Below are 12,714 nucleotides of genomic sequence, written 5' to 3' on the forward strand. Positions count from 1 at the left end.
AATACATGCATGTTCCTAAAGGAGTTCCAAGAACACAGCGACAAGCAAAATACAAACCTCCACCTGCCTAAGAAATTAGCTTCACTAATTTTATATAATACAGCMATGCACAGCACTTACCAAAGGTTACAGCTACAATGCAGATTTACTTTACCCATGTGCTGAAGAAATCCAATGATTGGACTCAGTTTCAGTAGACATGACTCAGTTTCTTCTTGAGGAGTCAGCCAGTCACTATGATCTGCATCCCTCTGCAWCCTTACAGAGCACATAATGCTAGCTGTAACTAGTTATATTTAATTGGCTCTATTCCTGTGAGAGGTTTGTGTGCAAAGAATTTAAATTAAAACAGAGATTTAATTCTTTACATCACTGCATCACAGCCTCTGACCAGCAACGTGTCCCCCACTGTAAAATTAACTGTGCCCACACTAACATCCCCACATTTTCTAAAATGCAATTATGTGTATTAATCCAACAGCTTAAGGCATAAACTTAGACTTAAATCTCATTTTAAACTTAATATACCCAAATCTGAAGGGGACWCAAGAAGTGCCTTATAAAGCCCACACCTTCCTACTCCATGAAGATGAAGAGTATTCAGAATAAAGTTATTCCAAAGGGATTAAAACCTATGTCCATTCATTCCCTTYACCTTTGTATGGAAGACTGCTGTGAGTATTTTCATGAAACAGCATGTGATGATCACACTACTGKGGAAAAAAGCACAAGACTTCTCTTTCAAAGCATCTGGTGACAAAAAGGTAGATCATACCGTTGGCATTAAAAGTAAATAATTTCTAATTACTAATAWCATTTGTAGTACTGCTGATAACAAAACCATGGAATTTGGAGTAACAGTTAACAACTCCATCAACAGCATGCCAGACATCATGCACATGTATTTTTCCAATTTTAATCAAAGAAGATATCTTTTAAATAATGCAGCATGAAAAGGAGGCTCAGGGGAGACCTTCTTGCTCTTTACGACTAACTATTTGTAAGAAGGTGGTAGCAAGGTGGGGGTTGGTCTCTTCTCCTAACAAGTGACAGSATAAAAGGAAATGGCCTCAAGTTGTGCCAGGGGAGGTTTGGATTAGGTATAAGGAAAAATTTCTTCAGGCTGCCCAGGGAAGTGATTGATTCACCACCTCTGGAGGTATTTAAAAGATGTTTGGATGTGGCTCTTAGGAACATGGTTTAGTGATGGACTTGGCAGTGCTGGGTTAATGCTTGGACTTGATGACTTTAAGGGTCTTTCGCAATCTTAACAATTCTACGAATACGTGAGCACAGAGTCTAAGGATGTAATGTTGCAAATGTCCCAGGGCAGTAACTCTSATCTCTGCACTGTATTGTATTATATAATACAATATATACTGTATTATATACACACTACACATACGCTACACACAGGATGCCCAAAATATCAGAAACCTCCCAGAAATACTGTGGCAGTTTCTCCATATTCTTCAGCAATTCACTTACATTAAGGCATGCATTGTGTAATATTAACTGCAGCTTTATGAAAAGCATGACACCTCTTCTGATTACAACACTTGCTTTTTCTGAAAGCCWAGAACTTGAAAAGCAATGGAGAATGTTACATTTAATTTCCTTTACCATCCTGGTTTATTACCAGGGTTAGATTCTATAGCTGCGCAGGGGCTGAGTGAGCATTTCCAATTTCATAATGGAAAASAGCAACTCCCATTCTAGCTGGTAGCATCCACTTTTTACGTTACATGAGACTAGACTATTCAAAATAGCTCATCCRCTGTGTCATAAAACTTCATAATAAATTTCACTATCTATAAAATTTTGATTAGTCATGCAGCAGTCTGTAATAAAATCCCATAAATCCCACAAAGCTGCACCCTGCAGATTTACATTGCACTTACAGAAAAAAMGAGTCCAATATACAACTTCATGCTTTATTGTTGCATTATTACCACATTGCCAATTACAGAAAATTTCTTTTGCACTCATTTCAAGGTAACATCTGAACATCTCCTGTGCTTATATGTTATTTAACATATTTTAGAAGTATCAATAACCATCAGTTAGAAATCCAGTTCACCAGTTATGATTCTTTTGGATAAGGTAATGCTTTGGTAAGGATACCTATGAATAAACATGGATACCTCCCAACAACATATAATATGCTTTCATACAGAGACATTTTCTAATCATATATGAATTTCTGCACTCTAAAAGCCACTAAAGCTATCTTAGGAGTCATATTCCATTGTACAAACGTACCATATCTATCTAAATAATCAAAACCAAAAATCAGGTATTGTCTGTATATGCTGTATATATTGCATTAACAACCAGGAGGAGTAATTTGTAATTCGAAAGCATCCATGCTCCAAACTTTTACTGTCGGAATGGACATGTAGTGTGGCTTTCAAAAGCATTTCTATCAGTTATTCCAAGACATGGAGCAGAGGTACCCAGCCCCACCTAACCGTGTGCCTCCACACTGAGGTTTAGTTTTTCACTGCAGTCAAGGCAGCCAAGARTGATTCAGCTCCTCCTGAGAGACATTTCCCTTGGGTCAACAATGCCATACCTAAACTCTACTGACTGTCCTGACTGCACCACCACTGACTACACCGGGGTCTAGACACTGCTCCAGAGGTAGGCACAGCAAAAGGCAGAGCTGAATCCCACCCAGCTCCCCCTCAGTACCAGAACTGACTGCGATGATCTGCTCCTTCCTTGGGTTTAGAATAAATATATCCATGCATATAATTTGCAAAACATCATTTCCATTTCAAGCCTATAAAGAGATGGAAATGTCAGGTCCCTCACACCATATGAAGTGAGTTATTCCATYTGTGAAATGGACCATACTTCTCATTATTTTGTTGCTGTTGTTTTAAATCAGCTACTCAGGAAATAATTATTTAATCTGCAGAATTTCTTTAAAATAATAGTTTTTAAACTTYCCTCACTATTTTTTTAAAACATAAACAAACTGGTAAAGACCCGAGTAACCCTAAAATTTTACTGATTTGCCAGATGAATGGTTGTAGCAYTAACTCTTTGAAATCATTAGAAACTTCATAAACCTAGAGGGTACTAAAGGCTGTATTGTATTTGTAGTCAGTTAAAAACAGAAAGACACTTTAAAAAGGTAGGTAGAATGTATAAAACTTTTCTCCTGGTTTTTACAAAGATGAGTTACAGAAGGAAAATAATAGAGCTAAGTGATACTGAACTGAGCAAYCAAACAATTTAATTATGTGGTTAAAACTAAAAACAATTGCTCTATTTGAAAAATAAGTTTCTTTTTACTCCCTCATATCACTACTGTTCTTCAAAATAAGAAGACTAGGAAAAAATATGATGAGCAACAGAGGTTGGATCCTAAATGTATTTATCCATGGTATCTCTTAATTTCAAATAGTGATCTCAAATTCTAAATTAAAAAAAGTAAACAGATTTTTCACCAACCTATTTTAAGTTCAGGATGGAGGGTCATGAACTCCTTCAGCTTGTTACTGGAATTGGAAACCATCAYCTCAAAAATACAGCCCCCAGTGAGACCCATGAGATCACAAATGAGCTGTCTACAGCAGCAGTGCTCTCGTAATTCTGATTTCTCTCTCTGCTCTTCATACTCACAGACCGCCAGAGAGAAAAATCTCAGCAAGACTGTGAGTGCAAAAGAGTGTAAAGAAGATTCAGCTGGATCTCTGCCCACTGGAGAATGTATGAGGGCCCTTTTATCATCTCCCTGGTTGAACCCAGAGGGCACTGGGGTGTAACACCGTAGGGTACTGAAGGCTGCAAGGGTTCTATGTAATCAAGACAAGCGCTGATTTCTGTCTCGATACACACAACAAACTCCCTCCAGACAGTAAAAGTACCACTACAAAAGGGCTGTTCTTCCTTACTGGCTTAGCACAAAATCTACATTAACTATCTGCTATTGTGAGCCCACAAGTAAAAGTACAAATTKTAACCTCTTTAATCATATTATTAATATTCAAGTTTTTATCTTGGCAATAAGAAAATCTCATAAAAAAGCACCCCTGATCAGCAAATACTTAATACGGAATTTTCCATCCAGGATATCAACTGAACAATGTCTTCAATCTTATTAACCCTTAAGAATTAAAGTAAAAGAAACAGCATATTATTTTAGAGGTCAATTTTACTGATTTGACAGCATGAATCCCAAAGGGTTTTTGTCTTCTCTTGGCAACTCATTCACTGACAGCAGTTCAGCAGAGATCCTGATAGGAGCTCATTTGCGAGGCTGGTGGATCTGCTGTTTGACGTGTGGAGGGTGAGGAAGCTTCTCCACAGAAGGATGTGGTTTCTGGTGAGCCACCTGAGCYGCAGCTGGAGGGAAGTCCTTATCACCCTGTTGGAAGAATACAGCAGGAAATGTTTAAGGAATCTTAAAAATGCACTTTCCACTTCAAATTGATCCAAGTTCTAAAACATGTTAAAATCAGATGGAAAACAGTGTTGCATGTTACTTTGGAGTCTCCCTGTACACATTCTATCTTTCTATTCTTTTAGCCAACTTCTAAACTTTTCTTASATGAGCTTCAGTTCCAGTTAAACACACTATCCAATAATATAGTAACTTAATGACACCCTAGAGAAAGAACCCCAAATATTGCTATCTTCAGATGTGTTTGATTTTYAAAAAGCCACTAGAAAGAAGAGACTATTTTAAAAATAAGGCAGCATGAAAAACTTCCTGCACAAAAAGCCAGCTGTAGGAATCAGAATCACAGAATGGCCTGKGTTGGAAGGGACCTTTGAGATTATTCARTTCCAACTGCAGTGCCATGGGAAGGGATGTCTTCCACTGGACCATGCTGCTCAGGACCCCATCCAAAYTGGCTGTGAACAATTGCAGGGATGGGRCATCCACAAYTTCTTTGGGCAACSTGTTCTAGTGCCTCACCACCCCCACAGTAAATATCTTCTTAACATCTAATCTAAACTTGCTGTCTTTCAGTTTGAATCCACTCCCCCTTGTCCYGTCATTACATGTTTGTGCAATTAGACACTCCATCTTTCTTGTAGGCTCCCTTCAGGCACTGCAGGGCTGMAGTCAGGTCACCCCAAAGCCTTCTCTTYTCCAGTTCTTTAGGAACAATGCCAGTTCCTTAGGAAGAAAGTGGGATCTAAAAGTACTGATGACTCACATCGTAGGGGTGGCTGGCTTTTAAGTTTATCACGCGGTTTTAAGCAGCTCTGCTAGTGTTGGCATTCAGGTGCTGCTGTTGGGCAGTCTCAGTTCAGGTGTAACCCTCATGTCACCTATTTACCACTGACATTTCTAGGCTTGGTCCCATGAAGCTTTCAAAAAGCAACAGGAAACAAATACTATCAGTGCTCAGTGACAATAGCAGCACAACTTCCCCCTTCAGAAAATTGGACAAATGTATCATAAACCAGAAACTCCAGCATTCTATTGGCTCACAGGGAAACAATCTTACACAATTTTGTCTTGKTTTTTTTTTTWWAAATCACTATGTYAACTTGTTAGATTTCACATTTYTTGCCCTACTMCAAGTTGCYTCCAATTTTCAAAGATCTCCCCAMCTCAGACCTGACATTTTCTACCTTCTGTCCCCTGATGCTGCCAGTTGCCAATTCTTTACAGGGTAGGTTGAATGGCATCAGCTCACATTTTCCATCTATGGGATCTGACACAACCACAGCATCTTAGAGTAAACCACATCACAAATCCCAGTGATGTAAGGTTACCTTCACATAAAGCCATCATAAAACCCCTGTCACAACAAACAAGGCACAAATTTCTCATCATGTGATTAATGGCTGGTTAATACTAAGGATTCCGCTTACGGATTTACAGGTCCTGCCTGCTCTTAAAATCCAGGGAAAACCACCTTGAATCCTAAGTACATTAAGGCACTTATGGCAGCTGAAACACTATCTTCAAGCATGTAACCTTACAGGGGTGTTGCTCCTCATTACTGATCAAGCTCTAGCAGCGCTTTAATATGCAGCTGCTTCCAAAGGAAATGAATGCAGTAATATCTAGCTTAGATATAAAAAGATGATCCAATAAACTTAAAGTGCTAAAATTCAAAGAAAAACGGTGGAAATAATTTCAATGAATAATTTCAATTTCACACAAACCCAGAAAGAATGCTCAAAGGGCCTTACACGAATATAGAAAACATAAAGCCTCTTCTCATAAAAGAGAAAGGGGTATGAAAAAGATTAATTTTGCTCTGATTGACGATAATTCTGAAAAGACTTCAGTAATTTTGTTATGAATGAGAAAAATTTACTGATAATCTTACCCTAGCAATGACACCGGAGATGAACACCGCTGGTTTAGGTGGGCTGAAAAAAATAAGAGGGATTATTTGTACCAGTTATTTAGARGGTAAAAATGAAAAGGACATCACACACAATAGAAAAAAAAAAAAGGTGGCATTTTTGGCAAGTGAATAATGTTTCAAATAGACAAGACAAAATTTCTCTTCAATTGACTATTGCCTTAGTAGTACTTACTGCAGCCAAAACCAGAACTACAGGTTTTGGCTGCTATTACTTCACATTGATTGTGACAGCAGTAAGAGGCTAGTCCAACAATACTGCYTCTTCTTAAAGCTGAGTCTTTGTTTGCATTGGTTTCTTAATCCTCACATTTTATACATAAGCTGCCAGTAGTACTTTAGGCTTAGTGTATTTGTATTGCACAATGAAAACTGTAGCTGGACTAAAGTCACTGCCGTGTTAGARAATAACACAAATTTCAAGTTTACATCTGTCAATCAAATGAATTAGGATTTTGAGTCTCAGAAAGAGCAACACTCAGTAGTTTAAATCACAGATTTTCAAGCAGATAGTTACCTATTCTGTTACAAGAAAAAGAATCATGTCTGTAATAAAAGAAGTATTAAAAAACATAAAGCACAGCGTGTCCTAGTTTTTCATTTGCAGACCCTCCACCCMCACCAATAGGAAGAGACTCTCCACAGCCAGAGGTCTCTGAAGTTTGGTCAGCACGAGCCATGGTTTCCCTGAGCCACTGATCTCCTGAACTGACCAATTCCACCTGGAGGCCACAGTGCAGTCACATCCAACTGCTTGCCCTGCTGGCATTGCCGTGTCTGAATTACAGACACTCAGCAACCTCAGTGGCCTCCATGGCGAGTAAAATCATACATCTGCATGGAGTCTGAAGAAGCTCCAGAAAATCTCCACAACAGAGGTAATTCTCCTGTAAGAAAATGATGTAACCTGAGGCACTGCAAAGGGAAGCAGAGAGGGGAGGTGAGAGCATCCCTCCCTCTGAGAACATCTGTAAGTGGGGACTCTGAGCAGGCGGTTCATTAATCTGGACTATGAGAAGGGCTCTACCCTGTGATGTTACAGCTCACGAGGTTGGAACAACACAAATCAAATTACTTATTAGAGGAATGATAGTGATTACTATGATGCACTTTACAACTACATAGCTCGTAAAAATTTATTAACATGACGTTGTGTGAAGTTAAGATAACAAGCAGCACAGTATTAGACTTGATATCATGAACTCATAAATATTGCCTGAGCCCTGTTTAAGTCATGGGATTGGTACTCAGTCTCTGAACAGCCTGGTTATTTGACAAGGCTCAGAATCCCTCCTAGAAATTTTTTAAAAGTCAGAAAGATGAGATTAGAAAAATGGAGAAGGGAAAGGAGTTCTGCTCTAGAATAAAAGATTAAAGAGTAACCATGATATTTCCTGCAATGAGAAATAATATTTTGATAATGGTATTAGACCTTTCCAAACAAATGTTCTCTCAGTACAAACTAATAACAAGCAAAGATCAACAGCAAAACACTTTCATTTARTCCTAATTATTCTGAGCCAATAAGTATGTTACAGTCTGCATGAGACTTACTGGATGCTGAGTAACAAACTCAGAAATAACTCTGATTGAGAAAAAAAAGTACTGCAATGGCTCAAGGTACAATTCACAAACTAACACAATGACATTATAAAGGAAATGAACAGTAAATGGAAAAAAAAAGTGTGGCAAGTTATTCTTCAACTATACATGGAATATGGCTTTAGTCATACTCAGAGAACCTGTTTTTTTCTTGACTGTGTTATTAACAATATTGGATAGTGAAAAAGTCAAAACAGATGGATTTTTTAAAATATTCTTAACATGACCTTTCAATGTTCATTATGCTTGGATGATGCATGAAATTCAAATCAACATTTYCCCAACAGAGCCTGCATTTGCTGAATGTGCCACGACTTGTTCACTGACTACCACACTGTATTACCTGCTTGTGGTTCATACTTTACTTKTTTAAAAACAAGGGCAATGTTCCAYGGCTTTGGCCAAAAATGACAACCAGAAGGCATCTTTGGCATAATGGTCATTTCAAACACCATTTTTACTACTGCAGATTACAAAAATCTTCACAGCAACCTCAGTCTCCTGTTGCAATRTCATACTATTAAAATTCAAAGGACCCAAACTTGCAAGTGTTATGTTGCCCAAATACATGGTAGAGCTGGATAGAGTTAAATTTTTTGGCAGATTTATGAACTTGTTTTATCTTAGTTGCATATTCTGATATCTCAGGAACTAGGCTGAAGATCCTGCAAAGATCATTGCCTGTTTCAGTTAAGCTAAAATCCACTCAGAGGTTTATGTTTCAGGTAGTACCGCAGAAGCAGCTAGCACATCTTTAAAAAAAAAAAGAAGACAAATATCAGCAACATCATTTCCCTGGTAAAAACTATATTCTTTTATATAAACTACACAAAGCATTTATCATGAACTCTATCACGACACAACATATTCAGCCTTGTTTGTGTGCAATCGGCTGTGTGACCGCCTGCAGCGGCACTGCCTTGGAAACAGGGCACTGCTCAGGGCTCTCCCATATGTGTGGGGTAGGTACCAAAACACCTCACCTGGGGTTCATGTGGCACATGTGGCACATTCATGTGGACAGTGCTGGCACACAGGGAACAACCTAACAGGAAATCAGAGCTGCAAAAATGTATCCACTCCCAGACGCAGCTGGAACAATTTTCTCCTYCACTTTTCCCCTTGTTTGTTCTCTCCATGGATTTTTCACTGGACAGTTTCTCCTTTATGCTAGATTTCCAGCTTTTAAAYGGAAGAACTAATGGGAATGCTGCCCTGGCTTCCAGCTCAAGTGGCTCTACCTTCCATCCATAAAGATCTTACAGAAATCCCGGCATCTGTTTCTGGTTGCCCCGAGTTTCCATGATCGGCTGTGGGTGTGCACTGTAATGAGGCTTCACCTCTCTGCCTAACTCATTACACAGGCAAAATACTTCACTCCTGTGGAAGAARCACCAGCCTAATAGGAAGCTCATTTCCATGCATTAATTATCCTGCAGCAGGGAAAAAGACAGAAAGCTGGCCAGAAATGSCAATGATTGAGTGTGTTGGTATTTATGTTCTATGTCAAAGCTAATGGTTATCCTCACATTTTTAGCAGATTACATTGTTTCAGAAAAAAAAAAATAATTAATATTTAATATTATTCATTATCTTTGATGATCTATAGAACCAGAATCAGGCCAGAGCATATGTAATCACACATCTATACTAATGAAGATATTCAACAGATCAGAGAAAGACCTGGATAATCAGTCACTGATTCAGACTTTAATTTCATTCCTAATGAGAGAAATCTTTCCACAGATGAATTTTGTSATGATAAATTCAATCTCTACTGCCAGACTCCAAACCATTGGTTTTTGTGGACCCAGATTAGCTGCCAGGACCATAACTCCATAATTGCAYTCTGAGATATCTACTGGGATTGCAGTGTTGCAACATCACTATGCTTTCCAAGAACCTCCTGAAAAGAGAAACAAAAATGGAGAACAGGCACAGGCTATCATTACTACATTTGTAAAAYACTTTCAAGTGCTTTAAATTCTATTGGTGTTTTATGCAAAGCACAACCTACATTTTCAGTATTTTGTAAGCTGTGATGGTTGCTCTGAGGATATACTTAATCTGATGAAAATCGGTTTGACAGATGTTGTTTTGAAGATGCAGCATTCCTTTGTCTAGGCATCAGTAAACAAAAAAGCAAAAAAAAWATTATTTTCTGACAAAAACTGATTTTGTTTATACATATATGTGCTTTACAGCTATTTAATGCACATGTTTATTTAAAGTTAATTAATATCCACAGCTGATACTGTGAAAGGAATACAGTTTTGTGTTTGCCAAGACTGGTTAGTGTTTGTGTCAATACTTCCAGAGCAAATCCTTATTTTGTTATAACATATGGAGAAAAAGAACACATCTGTTAAGATCTAAGCATTCAGAGAACTTACCCTGATCTTACATGTGCGATGCTGCACCTGTTTAACATCAGATTCTCTACTGGTTCATTTATCCTGACTGCATTCAAATAGAATAAAGATTTCTATTATTTCATAATACTTAGCTTAAATAAGATCTTTATCTGACAYGGAAGGTAAATCACAAAGAAGATGAAATACTTAAAAAGATCATTAACTAGATGAAATGAGGCATTAATAATACTAAAACCTTATGCCTTCACCTTAGAGGGATTGGTTGAACTGAAGTATGACACACATACTGCAAAGACAAACACAGTGACACAGGAGTTACTGTGAAATCTCCTAGAGGCCACAGGGCAGACACAGGGCAGATGAGTCTTTATCCAACTCCATTAAAATAGAGAAACTGAATYAATCAGTTTTCTAATTTAACAGGGATATTTATAGTCAGCTCTACCTCTCTCTATAAATGCAGTGAATGTGTGCACAGACGTGTATACACAGTGAGATTACACAAATTCACAGCTGTTCCAGGGTGGTCCCAAATGCAGAACAAAGCAGAGCACATTCCCACTGCTGTGTGGGGATGAACACCTGCAGCCACTCTGCTGTCTGCAGCAGCCAAATTTCCTACTGCATCCTTTACCTGATGGCACGGATTGGATCTAATGCTGCCTTCCAGCAGCAGTTTGAACAGCAGATCCACTCTGGGGGAAGGACTGTGAGCACTGCTTCACAGTGCAGACCAAACCAAAAGGCAGAGTTGACAAACCAAGAAACACACCCACACAGAAGCATTGTTCCTGCTCACACGAACATAAATGCTCCTAAAAGGGAAAATACGTCTCGCTGCAGCCAGACAGTGCAGAAGGCGAGTGCTCCATGTACACTGGTGATCAGAAAAATCAAAATAGCATGCCAAGACAAAGACAGAACGAGAAAAAAACAATAGTAAAAATAGTACCTCACAGTATATCTCAATTAAAATATGGTATTCAGGCCAGGAACACCGTAAGTGAAGAACTAAAGGAAAAACAGAGATGGAAAAAGAGCTGAGAGAMCCTACATAAGGAGAGAGTGAAGAACTACTAGCAGACAGTATACAAAGAAATAGGTAATGTTGTTCTCAGTTACTTTCTTTACAGTGTAAGTAGAAAGTGACACTTGCAGAAGACTACATTTAAAATTAGTAATAGCAGATATCTTTAAAATTCCATAGAATTAAATATAGAACCTCCTGAAAATAAAGCATCAGTCTCAAAATTTCCACTATGCCAACATTCAAAACAGGTTAGCCTACTATAAAAAGGACAAAACTACATAGAAGCAAGGCTTTTGTCAGACTAGATGATTTGTCAAAATATGTTAGACGAAAGTCAAATTACTAAAACTGTGTTAAACTAATCTTCTTGTTGGAATGATTCATATTTATGATTAAAAAAAGGGAATTATTCATATTTATATTTTCATACTAGTGGGAATTAATGATATGTCTTATTACTGTGATCACCTTTTGCTCTTTTGAATGAACCTGGCAAACAGACATGTGGAATCTAGAAATATGTGTTWTTCAAACATTTTGGAACTACAGATTATGTCATAATTTTTAACTATCCAAGAATAACACTGGACTTTGTTACTTGGTGTTTCCATTGTTTTAATCAAATCATCCAGTGGCACATAMTGCAACTCACAGTTGGCCTTTAGCTGTGGAAAGCGGAGGAGAAATTTCTGTGATGGACTTGGAGAAAGCAAAGGAGAAGTTTCTGCAAACTGAAGAGATTACAGCASAGAACCTGGAGTTACACCCAGCTCCCTAACCCTTCAGGCAAAGGCAGCACACAGACAGCACACTCCTTACCTCTCCAGCACCCCAAAACAGCAGGGACTTGAAAAGTGAGCACAACCTTCCACTGATCAGCTTGCCCCTTATTACCCTGCTCATTTCCAAATAAACACCATTCACTTTCCTTATAATTTGCTTAGACAAGCAAAATGAAAACTATATATGAAACAGCATGATCTGCAGTTACTCACTGATCCCCCAACTTGACATGCACTCCACTGACAGAAAGTTCCCGAAGAATTCTGAGCAAAATTTCATTTTCAGTCAACAAAACTTCATACTTTAATCCTGCTCTTCTGCAATTAAGAGAATTGTGCCCAGTTGYTCAAACCATCCTGCTTAATCTTCAAGGCTGTTTGGGAATTCCTATTTTCTAGTTATGAAACATTAAAGTTAACTAGTCTTAGTTTCCATCTAATGCTTCTCTAAAGATGTCCAGATATGTCCAGATATGTCTTTATAGGGGTGCTTATTTGAATTTACATAGTTGCCTTTGATTTTGGCATTGTCTGCAAAAATAAATTCCAAGATGATTAAAACCACACCGAGATGATTAAAA

The 12,714-nt window shown here is 38.2% G+C and overlaps 1 protein-coding gene across 1 annotated transcript in view; it reads right to left on the reverse strand.

Annotated features, from left to right (window-relative positions):
• Window positions 1-2,722: 2,722 nt before the first annotated feature.
• Window positions 2,723-12,714, reverse strand: part of DAP (death associated protein) — a 51,729-nt gene continuing 41,737 nt past the window's right edge. The window contains exons 3-4 of the mRNA XM_057378580.1: window positions 6,306-6,348; window positions 2,723-4,378 (exon numbers count right to left, since the gene is read on the reverse strand). Coding sequence (XP_057234563.1) covers window positions 4,259-4,378; window positions 6,306-6,348 — 163 coding nt within the window. The 3' untranslated portion in view covers window positions 2,723-4,258. The remainder of the gene's footprint in view (window positions 4,379-6,305; window positions 6,349-12,714) is intronic.

The sequence above is a fragment of the Malurus melanocephalus genome, unplaced genomic scaffold (genome assembly GCF_030028575.1).
Source record: "Malurus melanocephalus ecotype Western Australia unplaced genomic scaffold, MMel_1.1 scaffold_365, whole genome shotgun sequence".
NCBI lineage: Eukaryota > Metazoa > Chordata > Aves > Passeriformes > Maluridae > Malurus > Malurus melanocephalus.